Source organism: Capronia epimyces (assembly GCF_000585565.1).
Source record: "Capronia epimyces CBS 606.96 chromosome Unknown aczIQ-supercont1.1, whole genome shotgun sequence".
In the NCBI taxonomy this organism is placed as follows: domain Eukaryota; kingdom Fungi; phylum Ascomycota; class Eurotiomycetes; order Chaetothyriales; family Herpotrichiellaceae; genus Capronia; species Capronia epimyces.
In genome coordinates, this window is record NW_006912904.1 from 981,603 (window position 1) to 1,004,803 (window position 23,201).

The window sequence follows — 23,201 nt, forward strand, 5'->3', positions numbered from 1 at the left end:
AGGTAGGTAGGTAGGTAGGTAGGTAGGTAGGTAGGTAGGTAGGTAGGTAGGTAGGTAGGTAGGTAGGTAGGTAGGTACTCCGTAGATAGGTACGGACTTGAGTTTCCCTACCCTGCAGCCTGCATGCATATTAGGTACAGGTTGACCGCCTCACCTCGCCTCGCTTGATAGGTGAGGTGCCTCTCGCGCCAGCGACATATATAGCCGAGTAACGAGGATTAGTGTTAATACCAGTACCAATATCAGCACCAGCACCAGTACGGAGTATGGAGGACGGACGACGGACGACGGACGACTGTGTGAAGCACATACTGTATGTACCTAGGTAGGCTGAGGCTGTGTCGTGCGCTCTCGTCAAGGTCAGCTGTCAAGCGACCTTTACCGTTGATGGCTACCGTCAAGCTTAACTGTCAAGGTCAACTTTACCGTTTACCTCTACTGTCAAGCGACCTTTACCGTCGAGGTCAACTGTTAAGGTCAACTTTACCATCAAGTTTAACTGTCAAGCGACCTTTACCGTCAAGCTCTACCGTCAAGCTCAACTTTACCGTTTACCTCTCCCGTCAAGCTCAACTTTGCCGTCGAGCTTAACTGTCAAGGTGACCTCTGCCATCAAGCCTAACTGTCAAGGTCGACTTTACCGTTTACCTCTACTGTCAAGCGACCTTTACCGTCAAGCTTAACTGTCAAGCGACCTTTACCGTTTACCTCTACCGTCAAGCCTAACTGTCAAGCTTAACTGTTGACCTCTACCCTACCTTTACTGTTAACCCCGCTTGAACGGCGGCGTCGTCGTCCTCGCCGTCTTGTAGGCGGCCTAGGCCGGCTTGGCCTGGCCTGGCCTGTTGAACTTCTACTCTATGGCTAGACCCCGACAGCTACACAGAGAGTGGCATTGATTCCGTCGGAGTATGTGGTATGTGTACTGGGCAGACTTCCTCGGGATGGCTTAGGGATGGCTGTGCTTCGCTGTCGCTGTCGCTCTGGCTCTCGCCTTCGGGGGGAAAAACTGCAAGGACGGGGACGCCTCATATCACATAATTGCCGTTTGAATGATAGCCGACTGGCAAAGGATGCATTTAAAGAGTTTCTGAATATGTTCACGGAGACAGAGACAGAGACGGAGACAGAGACAGAGACAGAGACAGAGACAGAGACAGAGACAGAGACAGAGACAGAGACAGAGACAGAGACAGAGACAGACAGACCGGTATGATCATTTAAAATAAGTCTATATCATGGATTCGTAGGCATGATGAAAATCCAGTATCTAGAAGCTGAAAATCCCACTCCGCCGTTTCCCAATGGGATATACGACCAAGGAGCTCAAATACAAGCCGACGCTAATGCCAATGGACAACTGCACCATGCCGAAGCCGACGTTGAAAATGGTGTCGGAATAGACGGAGCCACTGCCGTCGTCCTGGGCGGCCAAAAAGCCAGCGGTGCCGTTGCTGATGACGCCGTCGACGGTGGAATTGCCGGTGATTTCGTTGGCCGTGGTGACGCCGGCCACGAGACTCCCGCTGGCTGCCAGGCCGCTCGGCACCTGGACGAAGATGGAGGGCAGCATGGCCGCGGCAGCCAGGCCGTGGAAGAAGCGACTGTACAGGTTGGCCATGCAGCCGATGACGAAGGCGCCGATGGCGTTGGCCACCTGCGTGTTGTTGGCGAGGCGGGTCGAGATCCAGAAGGTGGCTTGGTGTCCGCAGAAGGCGATGAGTGTCATGATGGGCATTTGGTGCCACTTGGCTTGGTTGATGAAGGCCAGACACATGGCGAAGATGGGCACCCAGATGAACTTGACGTAGACGAGCTTGTAGTCCAGATTGTTCGAGTTCCACCACCAGGGCATCTCGCATGTCACGTCGCTCTGGGCGCCGGGGTAGATGAGACCTAGAGACATTGTTTGTTAGCTGTGGTTGACGTAGTCACAGAGAGGACAGAACCAGAATCGGAATTTTGAGAGCAATCAAACGGAGGGAGGACAAAGAGAGAGAGAGAAGTGTGCCACTTACCCATGATGACGGAGCCGACTAGGATCCCAAAGCCCAGAAACAGTGAATATATAATGGCGTAGACCATCCTCACGGAGCCAGAGACCAGGTTCTTGCTCTGGAGCTCCAGCGCGGCACACAGCACCGTGTATCCCGGCAGAATCAGCGCGATGCTGCTCTGGGCCATGGCGGAGAAGCAGAAGATGGGACTGCCGTTGTGGTAGATGGAACCGAGGCCACGGGCCGCCAGGGAGATGAGCACGGTCGACAAAACCTCAAAGACATGGGCGAACTGGGTGGAGCGAGGGACCACGACCTGCTGCAAGAAGCCCAAGAGGCAGCCGAGCACGAAGCAGGGGGCGAAGTCGATGGGTCGAGCGGAGAAGGCGAAGGGGCCGACCGCGATGGCGGCGACGCCGTAGGCCAGAATGACCCAGTGCAGTTTGTTGCGCGGCGGGCTCTTCAGGATGTTGTCGAGCTCGTCGGTGCCCTCTTCGGCAGTCAGCTTGCCGTGGATCACGCACTTGTACACCGCGTGCACGTCCTTGAATTTGCCCAGGTCGACGTTCTGCGACTCGCGCACCAGCGTCACCTCGGTGCTCATGGTCAGCTTGTCGTTGATCGAGACGATCATCGACCCGGGCAGATACAGGAAGTCTCCGTCGATGCTGACCGCCCGCGCCGATGTCTTCATGTACTCTTCCAGTCGGTGCGTCGGCGCCCCGACCGCCATCAGCGCCCGCGCCAGTTTCTTCAGGTACTTGCGGCACGCAATGATCTCGGCCACGTCCTGTATCACCCTCTCCTCTTCGGCTCTGAGGTGCTCGGCTTTGAGGTGTTCGGCTTTTTGGTGGAAGTGCTGACGATTCCCGTCGTTAGTTGAACATCTTCTCATGGAAAACAAAACAGGAGACGACAGATGACCCAGAGAGCAGGGAAAAGAAAAGGAACAGTGAGTTGTTGGTGCCGCTGTGTATGATTTGGACTTACATTAGCAGGATGCTTGATCATGTCCACGGCCGTCGCGATCATGCTGTTCGACGACTTGGGCCGCCGCAGCGGCGGGCGAGGCGTGTATTTACTGCTCCCCGGCGCGGCAAACGCCTCGGCCGTGCTCGATGCTTGGGATAGTAGCGCCGAAATTGACCCTGTCGACTGGTTCCCCGGCGATTTGTCGTACCACTTGGGTCTCTTGGATGGCGTCGCCCTGCCCGAGGACCCGGCCGACGAGTCGTGCGCTTCCGAAGTGTTGCGAGAGTGACCGTACAGGTGTTGATTGTGGTGGTGGAATTGCTGCTGCGGCTGACCGCCATCCCTGGGCCGATACGGGTTCTGCGCAAGGTCGTCGTGGTATCGCGGTTGGGTGGTGTTGTCGCGTTGGAGGTTGGCGAGTTTCGATGATAGGATCGCGCCGAATACGCCCGGTCGGTACTCGTCCGGGGGCGGCACATAATCCAGGTCGTGCACATGCTTGTCGGCGGCGGGAGTCTCTGTACCTGATCTATGGAACGGTCAGCAACACAGTTGAGAATCGACGTTGACAAGGGAAGGCTGAGGGCTCCCGGGGGGGGCAAGTCACGTGATATGTCAGCCTTGCAGGGCGACGGGGGACATGAACTTGCCTTGGCTGATCCTGCCATCTAGAGTGGTTGTGGGCGCTGGTCAAGGTCCTGATAAGCCGTCTGGCTTCTTCCAAGTTTTCGTTGTCCCGTTGCAGTGGCTTTCCCTTCTCCTCGTCGCTGTCATCGTCGGTGGTCTCATCGTGCAGCTGATAATGCCGTCTCTCCTTATCTAACGGCTCGAGCGGGATGTCTTCGACATTGACTAGCCAGTCTCGTAGTGGCTTGGTCGGCGGGGACGAGTTTGGTGATGCATATGCCTGCTGTTGGTGCGGCGGTGGCACAAGAGACGCGGACCCGGTCGAGCTTGGCCGGGGCCCGGCACTGAGTCCCTGTGTCTTGTTGCCCGGAGTAGGGTTGCTGAGCCGGTTTGCCAATCGACTGGCACGGTCTTGGGCATGAGCGGCCGCAGCACTCGTCCGGCCAGTCCAGTCAGCGGGTGCGAGGAGATTGTCTGCCACGTCCTCAGATGAAGGAACCCTGATCTCGGGGATTGTCCTTCTCGTCTCGATCGCCTCGGGTGAGTGTACCTCGACAAACCCATCGTCCTCTTCATCATCCCCTGTTACAGAAAACTTGACTTTGTGCGCCGGCCGTGTTCCACTCTTCCCGCCTCGTACGCTGTGAGCTCGACTCGGGTTGGTGCTGGATTCGTTGCTGCTGTTTTGAGACCCGGGCAAATGCTGGGACGCCCTGTCCGTCATGACTTCATCAAGACTCGTTTCCAAGAGATAAGAATGGTAGAATGCCGGTCATCGAAGACTTGAGAGCGGAATCGAGACGCGTTTGAGATGTGCAGGGTCGGTTTCGACTACGCCATCGTGTGTAACACTGCAAGATAGTTCCTACAAAGAGTGCTTGGCCTTGTCGACAAAATTTCGACAGAACCGTGGTATCTGGACAACACTAGAGACTGGTGGCAAGTAGGGTCAGACCTGTGACCAGGCGCTCAGAGAGCAGGACACTGCTCTGAGAGAACGAAAGGGGAGAGTGACTGAAGAAGAGAACCAAATCTGTATCACAGAGTTGGACTGGGGCAGGGATGGGATTGGAATCATCGAGGAGCACCCCAGGCGGAAATCTGATTAGTACAGGGACTTAGGAAAAAAGGGATTAATGGGGACCACGATGACTTCACAGCAGCGGAGAGAGAGTCCACGCGTCTGGTCTGATAACAAAACATGTCTCGTATGTGGTGGAGGCGTAGGACTCAAGCGGAGAGCAATCGTATGTCAAAGGCGAAAGAGCTACGTATAGCCCACGGTAGTGTACAGCATTATCGACCGTGCTTCATAATAGCCAACTCGCCAGACAACGCTCGAGGTCTGGGTTCCATGTGCACTGTGCACTGCACAAGCAAGTTGGTGGGAGCAAAAAGTGGAACCGAGAAAATTCGATAGCGGTCGAGGTGGTGTCATTTATCGTCCGCCGATCGGGAGAGGCGGACTACAAATAGAAGGCTCCAGCCACAGCCGCAGCCTTGGGCGGAAGGGGGAAGGACCTGGCGATCAGTTGGACGACATGTGTATCGACACGAACGTGAAGAGGTGGGTTCGGGGTTTCAGAACCGAGGAATCCTTGCACAGGCAAAAGTCGGCACGATGGTTGACAAAGCCATTGACCCAGACACACTGCACAGTGTAGGCAACCACCATCATGGGAATGGCGTGTGCGCGAGAATTTGATCTTTTTCTTCCTCTCTCCTCTTTTCTTTTTCCGTTGGGAATCGATCGAGATGTGGCGAGCGAAGCCTGGTGGTCAGGAGAGTGCCACCGGACCAGGCACCTCCGGTTTTTCTTAACGGTAGGCTTCGGCTGGCGTCCCACTCGGTTCAGCCTCGGTGTCGATTCGAGGCGTGCACGGTGCGCCATCAGCCCAATATTCGACTCTTGTTGGTGCTGCTAGCAATGCTAGTCAATAGGCGAAAAGAGATGGGGGTCAAGCCTTTCCCTCTTCCGGCAGTTCCGGGACTCCTTGGCCCACTCGAACCCCTCGGCTCACAGCCTGCCCCTCCTGCCTGCAACACATCGCTTCAGGAGGGGCGCGCGGCGGCCTTTAGTTTCCGTCTAACGGCTGAGGGTCGACATGTGCTTCATCAGTTGATGTTGATGGAAGCATATATTCAGGAGGAGATCTCCCTTTCTGCTCCGTTCCCCATTTTCGCTGTCTCCTGGAGTGGAATCTCCTCCGACGTTCTAGACCTCTCGCCCGAGCCGAGAGATCGGTACAAGACACGCCTGTCGCCTCTGCCTAACAACGTTCATATGCGCACCTGCTCGCTGAGACTTACCTATAGTCACATCACATGGAATCCCTGTGATTGTGATCTGCCATGATTTGGATTTTTCGAAATGTGACAGCTTTCGGAGATGTGCTGCCGTATTACAACCACAAAAGAACTCGTGTGCCCCAGTTTGCATTCTGGCAACAATCTCATGCAACTGAGTTCTCTTCATGTTGGTGAGGTCATTCATTGCATGGAATGATGACGTTGCCTGAAAGTATACAAGGGAATAATGGCGTTTCCGAGTCTGAGAGATGCGGCCCAGTTGCGCCTTCACCTTTAGATCGCAAGTGATCTGGACCTCCTGGCATATAACACAAGGTAGTGTTCAGATTGAATCGAAAACGACATAGATCCCAGGTAGGGAGGGGTTCACGGAGATTTAAGCGTTCTGGGCTGTCTGTTCCCCTCTGGACAACATGTGCCTTTGACATTTACAACGCGCACTTCTCAAAACAGCATGCAGCTTGTATCCTCCTCGCAACACGCCGTCCCCGGTAAGTGATTTTGTCTGCATGGTACGAATAAAGTGGTGAATGAACAAGATGGGCGAGGACATGTCTCCTCTGATCGTCTGGTCCAAATCAGACCGGGGTGAGCGGATACTGCTTGTTGACTTCTCACCCTGTTTGCAACCCGACCGTGGTGATCTCTGAATTGCGTACTTGTTGGTGTAGGAGGGGTCAAACCTAATCATCTGGGTCCCGCCGTCAGGATTCGATCCCTCCAAAAGAGCTGAAAGATTGCCTCCCTTTGACTTTCCAGGTCGACCACCAATCTTGGTCGACGCCGTGGGGTCCTGAAATGTTGAAGAGCACGGCGTGGAGGAAAATAAATCCACCGGCCATCCATGCCTCCTCAGTCAGGGGAGTTGCCTGCGGTCACTGGAGGTCCATGCAGTATACCAATTTCAACCACGTGGTAGGTTCCTTTATGCTCTCCCCTTCACTTTGTTTGACGGCCAGTTCCGTGACACGGAGCTACCTGGACCACTGCATGCAGCACCCTTTGAAATGAGGGCTTGCTCAACGGTTCATCAACAACAAGAAAAAGGTAAGCTCTGAGCCACTGCGAGATAATCGGTCTATCTAGGCGACACACCGCATCAAACCTTCAGACGTTGGAACCGCTGCTGGCTTATCTCTAGACCAAGTCATCTGTTTGGTTCTCTCTGATACACTGGCTGAGATCCCCAACACAAAGCAGTTTGTAATTGGCTCATAATCCAGTGAGTGTGACAAGGTCCACATAGTGACGTTCTGTGTAAGTATACTGGAATATTGGTATTTTGCCGACGGAACAGGCTGGTTGGATGGATCGAGGCATGAAGAAAGGCCGAAGTACAGGTAGAAGAAGAGGTCTTTGCCATGGGTTTTTCGACTTGTTTCCCAGAACTACCCTTTCCATTACCACTGTCCTGTGAAATTTTGAGCAACGACCAAAATGGCGTCCACCAGCCCTACACCGAATGGAGATCTTGAGAAGAACGGATATGTCCTCGACAACTCCCCTCCTTTCGGATCCGTGGATGATAAAGGGGAGCGGCGTGGTTCCATTTTTGCACCGGATCGAGAAACACAATTGCGGCAAGGCAGTCTCACCGTCTACCACGAGAGTTTCTTCTCGGCCTTCAAGCCCTCGAGCTTTCAAAGAAACCCCAACGCTAGAGTAGTGACTGAAGCAACGGACAATGAAGGACGTCCATTGAAAGACCAGCCTCCGGCCGAGCCTGCGCTGGCTATGAAGTTGAAGCAGAGACACCTGCAGATGATTGCCATCGGCGGGTCGATCGGTATGACCCGTACTTAACAAACAAAACTGAGGACATGCTGATTCTTTGGAGGTACTGGTCTCTTTGTCGGTTCGGGCTCGGCCCTTGCAACCGGTGGGCCAGCATCTCTTGTCATTGCCTATGGCTTGATCGGTATCATGCTGTACTGCACCGTCCACGCACTTGGAGAAATGGCGGTTCTCTTTCCTATTGCCGGAGCCTTCTCGGTGTACTCCAGCCGCTTCATTGATCCCGCTTGGGGTTTTGCCATGGGCTGGAACTATGCTTTGAACTGGCTGGTCACCTTGCCCCTGGAGTTGACGGCGGCCTCCATCACTATATCGTTCTGGGCAGGTGCCAGAGATGTCAATCCTGCTGCCTGGGTCATTTTGTTCTGGGCCGCTGTGGTGATGATCAACTTCTTTGGGGTCCGTGGCTACGGAGAAGCCGAATTTGTCTTTTCGATCATCAAAGTTGTTGCGGTAAGAAGCTCTTGAAGGAACTTCTTCGTAATCTTGCCACTGACAGCGAAAATTCTGCAGGTGATCGGATTCTGCATCCTTGGTATCATTATTGCAGCGGGCGGCGTCCCTGGCAGTCCTCAGGGTTACCTTGGAGCACATTACTGGTACGATCCGGGTGCTTTCAACCATGGATTCAAGGGGCTCTGTTCGACCTTCGTCACTGCCGCATTTTCATTCGGTGGCACTGAACTGGTCGGCTTAACCGCCGCAGAGACAGAGAATCCTCGGAAATCTTTGCCGACTGCTGTCAAACAAGTGTTCTGGCGGATCTGCTTGGTAAGATGAACATGGATGGCAGTGGCTCGTTGCTGACTTTTTTTTAGTTCTACATGGTTAGCTTAACCATCATCGGGTGCATAGTCCCGTATACAGACAATGAGTTGTTGAATGGCTCGAGCAGCACCGACGCAAATGCATCACCATTTGTGATTGCAGTCAAAAATGCAGGCATCTCTTCCGTGCCATCGATCATGAATGCGGTGATCCTCATTGCAGTGTTGAGCGTTGGGAACTCATCCATCTACGGATCCTCTCGTACCCTGGCTGCTCTCGCGGATCGAGGCCAAGCACCAAAATTCCTGGGCTACATTGATCAGGCTGGACGGCCTTTGTTCGCGATCATCCTTGCGGCAACAATCGGGCTCTTGTGCTTCATTGTCGCTGCGGGTAGCGACACACGGACACAGGCTTTCAACTGGATGCTCGCGATCTCCGGTCTTTCATCAATTGTGACCTGGGCGTCGATCTGTGCCTGTCATATCCGATTCCGCGCTGCGTGGAAATATAACGGACACAGCACCAGTGAGCTCGCGTTCAAGTCGCAGCCGGGGGTCATCGGCTCCTGGATCGGGCTGACATTGAATATCTTAATCCTAATCGCTCAGTTCTGGACCGGCTTTGCGCCTGTGGGATACGCAGAGATGTCGGCGGGCGAAAGGACCCAGGCATGGTTCGAGGCCTACCTGTCTGCGCCCATCATCATGCTCTTCTATATCATCTTCAAGATCTGGAAGAGACCGGCCTACAAGAAGATCCGGGAAATCGATATCACCAGCGGCAGGAGGGAGATGAATCTGGCGGAGATCCTTGCAGAGGAAAGAGCCGAGCAAGCCACATGGCCACGGTGGAAGAAGGCTTACAAGGCGGTGTGTTGATCGTTGGAGGGCTGCCAAGGGGGTCATTGTTTCCTCCTGCTAGCTTGAGAAAAGGGTGAAACGCTGACCAGGTATTTCTATCTCATCAGAGCCATTCTTTGAGATTAAGACTGGTGGAAACCAGCGCACAAGTTGCTGGTAGAAGAGCCAGAACAGAAAACCCGGCAACCCGAAATCTAAGAAATGCGGTTTCGAAGCACGTCCCTATTTAGGTGTGAGGCAACGCCGGGGCGGAGCCCGAGCCTTGAGAGCAGTTTTCCAAGGGAAAATCATTATTGAACGTACCTCTCGCCTTCAGCATACTTTCCACCCAGGCCAAGATGTCTCACATTCACATTCGAGACAGAATTGAGGAGTCAGGAATAAGATTGACCCTAGTGTGTATATCGTGACTCGTCGTGGACCTTATAAGCTCCACCTCTAATTGAAAGCCGGGAACGGGTCTTGACGACGAATGGCTCCCGACAGTAGCCCATCGGTCAACGTTGAAAATTGTCTTCCCGGCCAAAATATGGGCGAATCTGGAAATGGCGACCAAATCGCCGGGCAGCTGTTATGGACACTGTCCTATGCTCCGCACAGCTACGAGGATTCTGTCTATTTGCTGACTCTGCCAGACTGAGATCGCCGCCTACATCAGCGACCATTGCTTCTGGCTCCGAATCCTACATGGCTCCGAGATTGCGTTGGGCTGAACGACCGCTTCGGCGTCAAGAAACCCACACATAGATACAGATTCAGACGATCGCCACGACCAGGCACTAGTCATACAATGTACACTTATAGCCAGACTATTAACACCTTACAGAGTACTCCGAACATCCTAAACCCGGCAAGAGACCCACCAAATTATGCCTTGGTCAACGTGTCAGTGGCTTTGCAAGGCTGCGTCCGATTCCCTCCCAAGACTCCACTGGCAGCTTACTCCGCCGCCTCTCGCTGTTCTGATCTTTTAATTTTCGGAAATAATCCTCTTTGCATGGCCGCAAAGGGAGGGATTTTTGGATTTCCTGGCAAGGCAGAAAGTCGTATCCCGATATACGAATATAAAGGATGACTTTGCCTGTCTGGACGGGAATTCATCATTGTTCCGAGGGTCTCACCACCTGGAACAGGCTCCCATGACATGCCTTCCCAACAAGATGACAGAAAAAAAGATGCGTGTGCTCATCACACAGCTATCAATCTTTATTAATCGTTCCTGCCTATTCTATAAGGCTATCCCTAACAAGGACGTCGGTAAAGGACGAATCACCATGACGTGAAAGTAAAAGAATTCAGGGCTCAAATTTGGAGATAGACTCGTAAAGATACTGTAAAAGGCGTCCCTATTTCTCTTACGTTACCTTCTCCTCGTCCCTTGGCTTATATTTTAGTCCCAAGCTATATTACCTTCCTTTAGTTTCGTGGTGGTTTCCGGATTCTTATCCGGGCTTTCTTTCGTTCCCTTCTTCCCGTTCTTTTTTTTCTTCCTTCGTTACTGAGTACATGGCATCGTGTGGAAGTTGCGGAATAATTTTAGTGGTAACTATCCTTGCCAAAATATGGGCGGATCTAGAAACGACCGAATCACGGAAGGTATTATCAAAATTCGGGGTGGTCTTCCGTTTTGTGAAGATGTGAAAAACGTCACGCGCCATACTTTCGCATATAGCTGACGCCTGGTTGAGTGAGGAGTCCCGACCTGGCACCAAAACCACAGCTTCCGCTCTCACCTCTGAGACTACCTCACACTGTTGGATGAGGGCCTGGCACCGAGTTTCTCTGCCTCAACCATGCGAGAAGAGACCTACGACATTCTGTCGTTCCAGAACGCAGCTCCATCCCCGCCTTTGGGGTCCTCCATTTGGCCTCGATCGGATGTATGTTGCCACATGTGCTCTCTCAAACTTCGCCAGCCTACGTGCAATTGTCACATGGTAGGTCTGCTGGGGGCCCTGCACCAAAAAGAGAATGGCGAGAAAGAGGATGACGAGGACGACGAAGAGGACGACGACGAAGAAATTGGCTCCTTGAAAGAGTTTGTAGAAGAAGATGAGGGTGGTGAGAAGAGCGGAGAAACCTTCCCATCTGTACAATGTTTGGTGTGAATTGCCTGGTGACACCTTCAGCACACATTGTTCCTTCTCACCAACGAGTTCAACGTCGTTGCATGGATCCTCGGAACTTAGCGCCTGTTGAACCTTCATAATGCTGCGTAGACCTTAGACTGGAGACTCGAGCGCCCTTACGACCTACAAATATGTCTGATTGAAGATCCTTCACTTCAGATCAATATGATCCAAGTTCGCCGGGGATTTAGTCATTACTGTATGAATATGTCAACAAAGGCCAGTACCATATGCGTCCGCATCTACGTATACTCCTATCTCTTGTTCCTTCGACTGAGAGAGATGTACCACGGCCCAGCTTCACCCCTGGCGCCGCCGGAGTCGTTGGCTGAGGTTTGGCGGCCGCCGACTGTACCACGCGGTTCGTACACGAGTGTATCCATTACTCAGCGTCGTGGCCATCCTGGCGTGGGTGGTCCCCATCGCCTTGACCGGGGTTCTGTCCCAACTCAGCATGCTGGCTGAGTACGCCTCCTGGTTGTCGTGGTTGAACCGCATCCCTCCGGCGGGCGTCAGCGTCCTGCAAGCATTGCTGCCCACGGTCGCCGTGTCGGCACTCATCAAACTCTTTCTGCGCGTGCTCCAGCTGCTCGTGACCCGAAGACGGCCCCGAACGGAAGGTGAGGCTCAGCTGATCACCCAGCGGTACCATTTCGCCTTCCTCTTCGTCCACACCGTCCTCGTCGTCTCCATCCCCTCGGGGCTCACAGCCACCATGTTCCAGATCGTCGGAAACGTCAACAGCGTGGCCGCGGTGCTCGCCCGCAACTTCCCCAAGGCTAGCAACTACTTTCTGTCTTTCCTGGCCCTACCCTTCACCTCGACCGCCCTGACGCTCTCTCAGCCCGGGGCCTGGCTCACCCAGCCTCTCACCCTCGTGCAGTCGTGGACCCCGCGGCGGTTGCTCGACCACCATCGGGCACGAGGGGTGGTCGACTGGGGCTTGGACGCCCCACAGCGTCCTCGCCTGTATCGGTACGTACCCGGGCACCGGGCATGGGAGCAAGCCCCCCCCCCCCCCCCCCCCCCTGGACCTGGTGGCGCGTGACTGACTTCAACGTCCTTCTGCGGCTTGTCATTGTCGTCATCGTCGTCGTCCTCCGGCGGCGGTGTCAGCGACGCCAGTTCGGATCTTGTCTCGTAGTCGCCGCGGGACGGAGTTTCATTGGGATATGAAGGCTCCAGCGCCGACCTCTCGTCGAAATGCCACACCCCTCCGGCGACCGCTGACCTTTCGAAGAGCGTGACTTGCAGCCCCTGCTTCAACAGATGTGCCGCAGAAGTCACTCCGCTGATCCCGGCGCCAATGACAGCAACCCTTTTTGGCTGAGTCTCTGTCATTTTTCCTTATCTTTTTCTTTTGTCTTTTTTCTTGTACAAACTCTTCACCTCCCTCCAAGGTTCTCTAAGAGAGGACTTTGGGGGTTACCCTCGAGCAGGACTTGTGGTTTTATTTATACCTGTAAAGACCGGCTCCCCTTGGCCCTCTTGGGTCATGATTCCTCCGTAGGTACGGAGCACAAGTTTCTGGCGCGCAAGAGGCCAGGGGGGGAGGGTTCGTCGTGAGGTCAGATGATACTATCAAATGGCTGCCTATTCTTAGAGAAAGCACGCTGCAACGCTAGCTGCATTACCCCTGTAAGAAGTAGGCGAATCTGAGGAAAGATGACGAGTTCCGACGAGGGCTTGGTTGGGCTTGGAGAAGAGCAACCGGTGCTGCCTGGCCAGTGGCCACTAGTCTGCTGGTTGTGTGTTAACAGATATGGAGGAGGTACATGGTTGCCTGCTCACCAATGGTGTGTGTTTGCCGGTCCATTGATAGCCTCCTGAGCATGGGATTGCTGTTGATGACTTGGGTTGGCTGCCTGGTTTACTCCGTACAACCGAGGCCGACCTGCCTAGATACCTAGCTAGTATACAGTACTAATACTGTACCTCACTGATTAGTGTTCTAGACACTTCAAAGGCAGGATTGGACCCCGGTCCGCCCACGGTCGCCCACCACGTATCCCTACATCTTTGGACTCACGATCTCTGGACTGCCTGGACTGCTGGTGGAAGATGCATCTGCATCTGCATCTGCATCAGGAGAAGTCCAAGTCGAAGCAGAGAGCAACGGAGCTAGTTGTCAGGCTTGCTGGTCGAGTTCTTTGCGGCGGCGGATGATTGCCTGCTCTCTCTTCCACAAGAACCGGATGACGAAGGAGGTGAGGATCATGGCGGCAGCCAGACAGGCCGAGGTGACGAAGCCTTTGTGGTACTCAGGGGCATCGATCTGCTGCCAAACCACGAGGGGCAGCCAGGCCTGGAAGACGTAGGCGAACTCGTTCATGGCGCCGGTGACCAGGGCGCGCTCTTCGTTGTCGTCGGAGCAGATCTCGTGCGCCCAGGCCATGCAGAGCCCGCTTAAGCCGCCGCCACAGCCGGCCAGGATGTAGCAGGCCCAGTGCCAGCCGACGGGGATGTTCCACACGGCAAGACTGGCGTAGCACACGATGGAAACTATGCCGCTAAACACGATGGGCGGCCAGCGCGCGCCGCGGAAGACGGTGTCGGACGTCCAGGCGTAGATCAGCGTGCTGACCACCTGCACCGCATATGTCGTTGTCGGGTACGTGTTGATCTGCGAGACGGTGTAGCGCGGATGCTTCGAGGCCTTGAGATACTGCGCGAACGTCGGCTGGCCTACGCCCGACCCGGCGTTGTTGAAGGTGATGTACAGCACCGTCAGGGCGTAGATCTTCCACGACGATAGGATCTTCCGCACTTTGGCCCGCGTGTACGGTGCCCGTCGCGCCCGCCCTTCCAAATCCATCCGTTTCTTGCCATACTCGCGCTCCGCCGCCGTGAAGTACCATGCCCGCGTGATCTCCGGCACGTCCGGCAGCAGGAAGAAGCCGGAAATGGCCACCGGCAACGAAATGATCCCGTCGACAATAAAGAGCCACTGCCACCTAAACGAAGGATAACGAAGTGTTAGTTAGTCAACCAAAAACGACTTCGCCACATCCCCAGATCGTGGGATTTGGCCAGGTTCCCTCCTTCCTCTATCGACTGAATTGAAGCGTCTGTCTCGAGGACAACAGCACATCCACATTGTCATCAGATGGACGACGCCAGCCTGCAGTCGGGCAAAGAACCCCTTCCGGGAGCAACTGGCGGTGGAGGGCGAGACGTTGCGCCTCGTCGCACCATCTTTTCCCGGGCAGCACGGCGCAAAACCCAGAGGTGGGCGAGCCCCCTGTCACAAATGACCTCGCAGACCTGACCCTCCGATCTAGATCCCGGCAGCCCATGAATCCGCAGGAGGATCTGTTTAACATGCCCTTATCCAGGCCGCGAAAGGATATTGTTCCTCGAAAGGGCCACGTTGTCCAAGTGGACCGAGAACAGATATATCGGGCAACCCAGCATCATCACGAATACACGTACAATGGAACCACCCTGACCGGACTGGTCAAGTTCGATGACTGTACCGACTATGGGATCAGCGAAGACGCCGAGCAGGCTCTGTTGAAGATCGAGGTAGAAAGACTGGCCGAGGCGGCTGAGAATGAAGGGCCATGTCTCTTCGACGCGCACGGGCTATTGAAGCCCACCAGCGAGGAGCTGGCTCATCTAGCCGATCAGATCTCCTGCAACATGGAAATCATCCGCCTGGACAACGCGCGAATTTCCTTGGAACATTGCGAGGGCGACAGTGACGGAAGCGCCGAGGTCTTTCGCACGGCCCGTCGAAGACTGCGTGGCCATTTCAAGCATGAACAGACCCAGGTGCGAGGGGCCGAACCCAAGATCCTGCATCCACCAGATCGGAATCTGGTTCTCTATTTCGCCCTGGTTGATTACATCACGGCCTGCATCGCTCGACTGCTGGTGCGCACGGCGGACAGCGCGTACTGGGACTGTCACACCCTCTCGATCCTTGCTTCGTTTGCCGTCAAGTTGAAGGTGCTCTCGCATGACCCAGCCCGGTATGCCAACTTCAGCATCGACACGGCCGAACACGCGATAGAGCAGTTGAGCCAAGGGCTTGCTTCGAGGCAGGCCATGTTCATCAAGATCCGTGTAGACTCGAGTGATGCGAAGGCCTCTGACCTCAAAGATGTGGACACGCTCGATTCCGAAACCGATGTGAGCACCCGCTACTACGAGGAGAAGACGTACTTCCGCAGTCATGTGCACAGCCTGGTGAAGTACACCATGGACAACCTGGCCCAGGACAAAGACAACCGATCGTCGTCCGGATGCTTCGAGATCTGTTCGCTGATCTATCGCTGTGGTATTGATGGAGCTCTGAGCACACTGACGAGTAATCGCCTGGGAGAGATTGCCGCCTCGTCCGATCCGTTCCGGCTGAAGTGCACCTTTACCGCCCTGGAGCTGACCATGAGAAATCTCTACCGGTTGAAGGCGGACATAGATGCCGCGGGGCCCCTGACCAGAGAACGGTGATCAAGTGGGACTGGACTCCAGGCGAAGGCGGAGTTGGCGATTCCAAAGGTGAGATGGCGACATCCGCCTTGGACCACGTCATCTCGTTCGTGGTGCCTTTCTCCCTGGGCATCACGTACGCCACTGACTCTCTCGACTCCCTGGTCAGTCTCGCCGGCAGCGGCACTTCGGACGAGGATTTGGTCCGTCAATTCAGTCCGCCATCCAAAGGGGTTCGCGCCCTGGTCAGTCTGTCAACGGCCAAATGGCGGGACCGGGAGAGCAAAATCCATGACGACGAGATTCAGCATCTGCCAGACAGTCCCATCCGGTTCGGAGTACGAGGTAAGCACATGGCTGTCCCATATTCCCAGTGTCGCCGCTGACCCCTCCTTAGCCGGTACACTAGATTTGAAGAAATATTCACAGAAACATGCCGGTGCTGAAGCGTCAATGGACGCCAAAACCAGTAAAGTCCTGCGACGGTACGAACTCGACAAGCGCCAGATGGACACGTGGGAAACATCTGAGGAAGCAGTCACCATCCAGGTCAAGACGTATGCACGGTCGATCATGGGCATCGCTGCCTTTATCGTGTGCGGTGGCATGTCGGTGCCGTTCGCGGTGGGCAGTCGCATCCGAGGCGTCGACCCCTTCCAGATCACCACATTCGCCTGGGTCCTCGCCGGCTTCTTGACCATCTTTGCCAAAAGCCGGTACGTGAGCGAATGGCCGTGGCATGACTTCATCCACGGCCGCGTGGTGTGTCGGAGCGTGAAAGACGTCTGCGATGTGACGCGCGTCGACCCGCAGATGGTTCTGATGTACCTCCTCCTCGAGGAGCAGGTCACCACATTGCGTACCAAGGGGCCGTACAACGGCATGTTTTCCCGCCGGTCGGAAGATGTAAGCGGCTTCACCATTGACGAACCCACACACATCTCGACCATGCTGGCCAGCGGCTTCGTCGTTCTCAAGGTGTTGAACGAGTTCGGCGAGCACCTTGTTTGCCTCGATGTCCGGAAGGGAACCAAGGGCGAGGCCCCGTGGCTGCATCAGACGCGGCGATATCTAGCGTGCATGGATCTCGACAACGAGGCTGACGATAGGCTCTTGAACGAGCCCGAGCCCGAGCCCGAGCCCGAGCCAGCTCTCCCGCCACCGTTCGGTGATAAGCACCAGACGGTCAAGGCCACGCGCCTGGCGGTGACGAAGGAGCGGGCGCCTGTGGACAAGGTGAAGAAGCTCAAAATAGCTCGATTCCGTGTCAACAAGGTCCTGGGTCTGTTTGTGGGCAATGCCAGATTTGGGTAGAGGACGAACGAACGTCACGTATAATGAGACTTTTTGAAGCTGGGAGTAATTCGAAGTCATGACACCCTCAATCTTTGTATCTTTTGAGGTTCTGTACAGGAGTCGTACGCACCGCCCGGTGTGTTGTATTGACAAAGCCGCCTCATGTGTACCTTTACCGAGGTAGCAACCCAATCGGCCCGACGGCTCACAGGAAAGGAGTAACGTGTAACAGCTGGTTTTGTGCAGCTGCTCTTCAACTTGGATCCAACTAGATGTCTCAACGTATGTGACTTGTACCCTGTCCTACGGGACATGATCGCGTTCCGGGCGGGACTGCAAGGTTGGATTCTGGGACTGACGTATTTTATTACCATATGGTCTAATAGATGTAGATCATCGAGGTGCTTCAAACAACGTCATCGCACTTGAGTGTCTTGCTGTGCTCTGGTACCCACTGACCGCCCGTCAGCTCTCACACTGCAGCGGCACGACGGCGAGAAGACAATAGCGGATGCAGACCAGTGTGCCGGAGCTTGCGAGCCTGCGAATCTTTGGTTTGTTGGGAGGTTGCTTTGATTTATATATTTATTTATTCCTTCATTCATTCCCACGGATCGACGATCAACCTGACGCCGCTGACTCCCACAATCAGCTTGTCCAGGGCGTCGTTGACGCCCTTTGCCAACCCGCCCGGCACCTTTTCGGTCTGCGGAGGGATGAGGGTGCCGCTGGCCAGCACGTGCGGGAGGTAAGTCTTGTAGGCCCAGAGTTCCAGACCAGGCTCGCCCTCGGAGGGGATGATATCGGGCCAGGAGGCAAAGACGCGAGTGACGCCCTCCGGGAGGTCATGCGGGCCGGGCCCAAACGGCGGCGAGGTGGTGAGGACTTGGCCGCCACCCTGGGCGGCCACGACGGCAGCGTTGACGGCGACGGTGGGCGGGAGGGAGATGGTGTCGACGACGAGATCGTAGGGCCCCTGGGCGACCAGCGCCTTGACCAGCGCGGCGTGGTCCTGGGTGTGGTCGACGACGTGGACGGGGCCGAGGCTCTCGACGAAGCGGGCGTGCTTGGGCGACGTCGTCGTCACCACCGAGTAGCCGGCCTGCGCCACGTACTGCACCGACAGGGTGCCCAGGTTGGAGGTGCCGCCGTAGATCAAGACTTTCTTGCTCTTGTTGGCGCTGCTGTTGTTGCCGTCCAGCGCCGGCCGGTCGAGTTTGGCCCGCGCGTTGAACAGGCCCAGGACGGTGTTCAAGTTGCCCAAAATGCTGGCCACCGTGCCGACCTCGACCCCGTCCGGCACCTGGGTGGCCGTGTCTTCGGGCGCGACCACGTACCGCTGGTACCCGCCGTACTGGAGTCCGGTGCCCATGCCGTTGGTCCGCACGCCCACGCGGTCGCCGGCCTTGAACCGCGTCACTTGCGCGCCCACCGCTTCCACCGTGCCGCCGTACGACAGGCCCAGATTCGCCGGGTACGGGATCGGGATGAGGGCGAACTTGGCAATCTTGGCCTCCACCGGGATTAAGGCGATCGCTTCGTTCTTGACCAGAATCTCCTTCGGGCCGGGCGTGTACTTTTCCACCTGCTTGACTTCGAGCGGGGCCTGTGCCGCGGGGATGATGGCAGCGAGGTTGGCCATGGTTCTAGTTTGAGTTTGAGTTCTTGTTCGAGTCCTTGATCTTGTCTTGTGTGTTTTGTTGCCTTTCTGAACAGCACTCTTTCGGAGAGATGGAGGGAAAGACGTCGATGGGAGTGGGAGAGCTTGGATGATCAAAAGACGGGGAGGGGCGACGAGGCCAAGGAATATATACTAGGTAGTAGGTACCTTATACAGCGATCCTTAGCACGTCAGCGCCCAAGCTCTGTATTATCAATACATACGTATGTACGGCCAATCCCTGCTGACTAATAGTAGGATGTAAGCTGTATCCGTCCCTCCGACCCCATGCCACAGGGTGCTCGGACAGTTGATACGCTTTGTCAGCTGGTCGGTGTCGGAACCTCACCATCCCGAGACCGACTTGCAAAGATGGAGAGAGGGGTCAGTGGATGGAATTAATCGTTCCAGAGATGGGTTTCCACCTGGGAGAGTAACAGACGAGAGAAACCTTGATCCATCTCGCCCAGTGTATTATGCTGACCACTCGTATTGTATCCAAGTTCGCCCGTTAATCGCGCCGGAAGTGCACCGATCACACCTCCGACCTGTTGTTTAGTTCGTTTGTCATTCGGTGCATTGGCGCCACGGGCCAAGCGCCACCTACACGTGCATCGGCCAGGTCGTGCACCTTACAGCGACCAGAGCCATGTTTGGAGATCCTGAGCATTGGTAAACGACGTCTTTGAAGGATGCATTGATCTGCTCGCTTATTGTCGGCTCGGCCGAACTCGTAGCCACCATGTTACATGATTGCGTGTCGGAGTATTCTTTCATTTGTCGGCGATTGGCCCGTTCTACACCCAAGACTGTAAAGGCCTGAAAGAGAAAACCGTAGTTTGGAGCCTATAAATGGACAAGCCACTGGTGCTCGATATTTCGTCCTGGTTTTGAGTTCGCCGTTCCGAAGTTTTAGTCTGGGGCCAGAATGGTGCGTCTGCAGGAACATATTTTGTCTACACGACTAGCCTCGTTATTGTCTCCTCAAATCCCAACACCCCCGGTGTCGCCGAAGATTTGGGTCCCGATCGTCGTTGTGGCCATCATGCTTAGCGGCGGGTTGTGCTTGTTCCTCTATGTCCGACGACAAGCTCACACGCGGGTCGAGAAACACGACCGCCAGTGGCAGGGTCAGGACGCTGATGAGGAGGAGAGCCCACGTCTCATGAAGGTACATGACCCCGACCTAGGCGTTGGACCTCCGACCGCTGACCACGGTATCAGCACCGCTGGCTGGCGGGAGTCGGGTACTCCAGCAATTTCAAAGTGGAGGTCCTGGCGCCCAGGAAGTCTCCGCCTCGATCTGTCGTACGAGATACAAAATCTGGCGTCGTAGAGAGCTGCCTTTTGCCGTAAAACCTGGTTGATTGAGCTTTTGGAAAGACAACAACGTTGATAGTATCGAGTTCAACATATGTATTCAATCTTTAACTCTAATTTTACTTTTGAGGACTTTCTAACTTTGGTATTTTTCTTCATCATAACTCTCTCTTGCCGATTGTGTTTCAGTGGTGCCAGTACGAGTAGGTGCCCAGAATAGATAGACTCGGCTAAGCTTTAGCCAAGCAATCGGCTTGTTTGAGAGTAGGCCTCTAAGGCTTAGGGGGCTTAGCTGAAGTTCCCTGTCTTCCAGCTGCTGCCGCGTCGCCTCGTATCATTGGCATATGTTGGATGGTACGCATGACCATCCTGGAACATTCGTTTGGTCCTGCAGAACAAGTTTGTTGGGTGCAGTAGTGGCGTGTGACACGTAATCATGGGGTCTGAAACAGCCATGGCACTGGAACTGGGCCGTAGCTTTCCTACCTCAGTCGCTGCTTATCTGCTCCTCATGCTCCTTCGATTCCAGGTGTCGGTCGATTATCCGTATAGAGATCCCAGAGGAAGCAGGTCAATCCAAAACCTGTAGCAATCAATCAATCTACGCGATGGAGGCCCAAATTCAGAACCAAAACCAGAACCAACAACGCACCCCTCAACCGACCGAAGCTGACCGTGAGGCTGGCACCGTCGTTTCTCAACAACCTGTAAGCTCCCCTCTCTCTTCCATCCATTCTCTAGGTTGGTCAGTTCCGTGCCAGGAGGTATTACATCTCTCAGGCGGCGGCGGACTATCTATCGTCTACCATTCCAGGCTCTTCTCAACCATGTTCTGACATATTTTGTCTCTTCCTGCAACACAGAGCGCACTAGCACCTATGGACATGGATTCCACTGCAAGCAGCAAGGGGACTCCGGCCGTCAGGCTTCGTGGCGGTGGCGAAGGAGAGGCGATCTGCTGTGGTCTGTAAGTATCACCTGTTGCTAAAGCGTCCAGGATGTGATCGAATTGACGATGGGACACGTATAGGTGTGCCGGACTGGCTTGCTTCGAGTGCTGCGAGGTCTGCTGCTAGACCAGAAGAATGAGGAAGCCGATGCACAGCGTGCATGCATTTCAAGTTGACTCCCGTACAATGATCAAATAACAACGATGATGGATGTGACGAACAGCGCTGGAAAGGAGGGTCTTTGCAGCATCGAAGAGGCTTTGAAAGGCTCAACATCTAAGACGAGACGGCTTATTGGTAGCAATTAAGGGCCTTGTACCTCTGTGACCCTGCGAAGAGATTTTTCTTAAGGGAGCTTCATGTGCAGCATTTTTGCAGACTCCAGCATCGGTGCTTTGGGAGCCCGTAAGCACTTAAAGTACTGAGTACTGCGGAGCGTTGGACGCAACGATCTCCGGGTACTAGTAGCCAACAGGCAACCGGCATCCAGGAAGCTAGTCCCCGCGTTTCCTTCATTTTTGTCCTCGGTACGGAGTAGGCCTCTCCCACTGCCGAGCTGCGATCTGCTGAATTCCTACCTAGGCCCACGGGCACCCCGACAGGATGATATCTCGACAGGATGTAGGTCTCTCAATGATGTAAGCGACATCCGCTTGCGTATAACTTGCATCTCGAAACAACAGAGTCTTGCATAACAGGAGTCGCGGATCAACCACATCATATGGCTGCGAACCCGCCATTATCGGGACTCCGCGTCCTCGAACTCGCAGGCTTAGCACCAGGTATGAGAGCGTGGTTTCGCATGTTTTATGCGAGCCACATTGACGACATCCAGCACTGTATTTTGGCTGACGTGACCATTGGACAGGTCCTTTCTGCGGTCTCCTGCTTGCGGATTGGGGCGCCAGCGTCCTCCGCGTCGACCGCCCCGACCCGAATCCTACACCGACCAACGACCTGTTGACTTCCCACAAAGCCTCGATCGCGATCGACCTAAAGAACCCGCAGTCTCTAGATATATTGCTGGCTCTCGTCACGAAGACCGATGTCCTGATTGACCCGTTCCGGCCGGGCGTGCTGGAAAAGCTCGGGCTAGACCCAACGACGATCCTGCTCAAGAAGAACCCGCGCTTGATCGTGGTGAGATTGACAGGGTTCCGACGCGATGGTAAATACAGCTCAATGGCAGGCCACGACATCAACTACCTAGCGGCGTCCGGGGTGCTGTCAATGCTCGGGGCACGAAACAGCCCGCCCCTGCCGCCGGCCAACATTCTCGCGGATTTTGCCGGCGGCGGTCACGTCGCCTTCACGGGCGTGCTGCTGGCCTTGATCCAACGTCAAACTAGCGGAAAAGGTCAAGTTGTCGAAGCCAACATGGTCGACGGAGTCAGCTATCTCGGCACGTTCCCGCGACTCCTGACCAAAGAACCCACCTGGAATGGGGCGCGCGGCACGAACACCCTCGACGGAGGCGCTCCATACTACGGCTGCTACGAGTGCAAAGACTCAGGGAAGTATATGTCCGTCGGGGCCCTGGAGCCGCAATTCTACGCACAGCTGCTCAAGGGTCTGGGGTTTACGCCTGCGGAGGTTGTGCCAGGTGGCCTCGACAGGCAGGACAAACGCGCCTGGCCATACATGCATGAGGTGTTTACTCAGCGGTTCAAGACGAAGACCAGAGAAGAGTGGGAGGCAATCTTTGACGGAACAGACGCCTGTGCTGTGCCTGTACTCGAACATGGCGAGATGGAGGCTGCCGGCTATGACCACCGACCCCTTGTCGGGCTGTCGGAGTCGCCGGCCAGGCCCGTTAACACGCCCTGGCAGGGCAAGCCGCTGAGGCCGGGCGAAGGTGGCGAAGCAGCTTTGAGGGAGTGGATCGGCTGGAGCAAAGGCAGAGATTACGAGATCGCGGCCAAAGGGGCATTTATCAAGAAGCAGAAGAGTAGACTATAAATGTTGTAATTGGGAGACGTGCTGAGAGATAGATCGCCCTTTAGCATCAACGCGGCAACTTGGATTATATGGATTACTTTAAGCTTTTTTGAGACCACTTTTTGTGTCCAAGGTGATTTGGC

The 23,201-nt window shown here is 55.1% G+C and overlaps 8 protein-coding genes across 8 annotated transcripts; 5 read left to right on the forward strand and 3 right to left on the reverse strand.

Annotated features, from left to right (window-relative positions):
- Positions 1 to 1,270: 1,270 nt before the first annotated feature.
- On the reverse strand, positions 1,271 to 4,320 carry A1O3_00374 (uncharacterized protein; the record flags this gene model as incomplete). The annotated part of the gene is made up of 4 exons (XM_007730524.1): positions 1,271 to 1,896; positions 2,019 to 2,856; positions 2,988 to 3,493; positions 3,603 to 4,320. The coding sequence occupies 4 exons, from the start codon at positions 4,318 to 4,320 to the stop codon at positions 1,271 to 1,273; spliced, it is 2,688 nt and encodes an 895-aa protein (XP_007728714.1).
- A 3,023-nt stretch (positions 4,321 to 7,343) lies between these two features.
- On the forward strand, positions 7,344 to 9,349 carry A1O3_00375 (AAT family amino acid transporter; the record flags this gene model as incomplete). The annotated part of the gene is made up of 4 exons (XM_007730525.1): positions 7,344 to 7,692; positions 7,744 to 8,153; positions 8,214 to 8,471; positions 8,519 to 9,349. 4 exons carry the CDS (start codon positions 7,344 to 7,346, stop codon positions 9,347 to 9,349), a joined length of 1,848 nt encoding a protein of 615 aa, XP_007728715.1.
- A 2,565-nt stretch (positions 9,350 to 11,914) lies between these two features.
- On the forward strand, positions 11,915 to 12,508 carry A1O3_00376 (uncharacterized protein; the record flags this gene model as incomplete). Its single annotated transcript, XM_007730526.1, has 1 exon — positions 11,915 to 12,508. The coding sequence occupies one exon, from the start codon at positions 11,915 to 11,917 to the stop codon at positions 12,506 to 12,508; it is 594 nt and encodes a 197-aa protein (XP_007728716.1).
- A 1,080-nt stretch (positions 12,509 to 13,588) lies between these two features.
- A1O3_00377 (uncharacterized protein) lies at positions 13,589 to 14,557 on the reverse strand (the record flags this gene model as incomplete). Its single annotated transcript, XM_007730527.1, has 2 exons — positions 13,589 to 14,414; positions 14,457 to 14,557. The coding sequence occupies 2 exons, from the start codon at positions 14,555 to 14,557 to the stop codon at positions 13,589 to 13,591; spliced, it is 927 nt and encodes a 308-aa protein (XP_007728717.1).
- A 224-nt stretch (positions 14,558 to 14,781) lies between these two features.
- Positions 14,782 to 15,915, forward strand: A1O3_00378 (uncharacterized protein; the record flags this gene model as incomplete). Its single annotated transcript, XM_007730528.1, has 1 exon — positions 14,782 to 15,915. The coding sequence occupies one exon, from the start codon at positions 14,782 to 14,784 to the stop codon at positions 15,913 to 15,915; it is 1,134 nt and encodes a 377-aa protein (XP_007728718.1).
- A 53-nt stretch (positions 15,916 to 15,968) lies between these two features.
- Positions 15,969 to 17,208, forward strand: A1O3_00379 (uncharacterized protein; the record flags this gene model as incomplete). The annotated part of the gene is made up of 2 exons (XM_007730529.1): positions 15,969 to 16,239; positions 16,292 to 17,208. The coding sequence occupies 2 exons, from the start codon at positions 15,969 to 15,971 to the stop codon at positions 17,206 to 17,208; spliced, it is 1,188 nt and encodes a 395-aa protein (XP_007728719.1).
- Positions 17,209 to 17,791: 583 nt separating this feature from the next.
- Positions 17,792 to 18,832, reverse strand: A1O3_00380 (uncharacterized protein; the record flags this gene model as incomplete). The annotated part of the gene is made up of 1 exon (XM_007730530.1): positions 17,792 to 18,832. One exon carries the CDS (start codon positions 18,830 to 18,832, stop codon positions 17,792 to 17,794), a length of 1,041 nt encoding a protein of 346 aa, XP_007728720.1.
- Positions 18,833 to 21,841: 3,009 nt separating this feature from the next.
- A1O3_00381 (alpha-methylacyl-CoA racemase) lies at positions 21,842 to 23,079 on the forward strand (the record flags this gene model as incomplete). Its single annotated transcript, XM_007730531.1, has 2 exons — positions 21,842 to 21,902; positions 21,989 to 23,079. The coding sequence occupies 2 exons, from the start codon at positions 21,842 to 21,844 to the stop codon at positions 23,077 to 23,079; spliced, it is 1,152 nt and encodes a 383-aa protein (XP_007728721.1).
- Between the last annotated feature and the right edge of the window lie 122 nt (positions 23,080 to 23,201).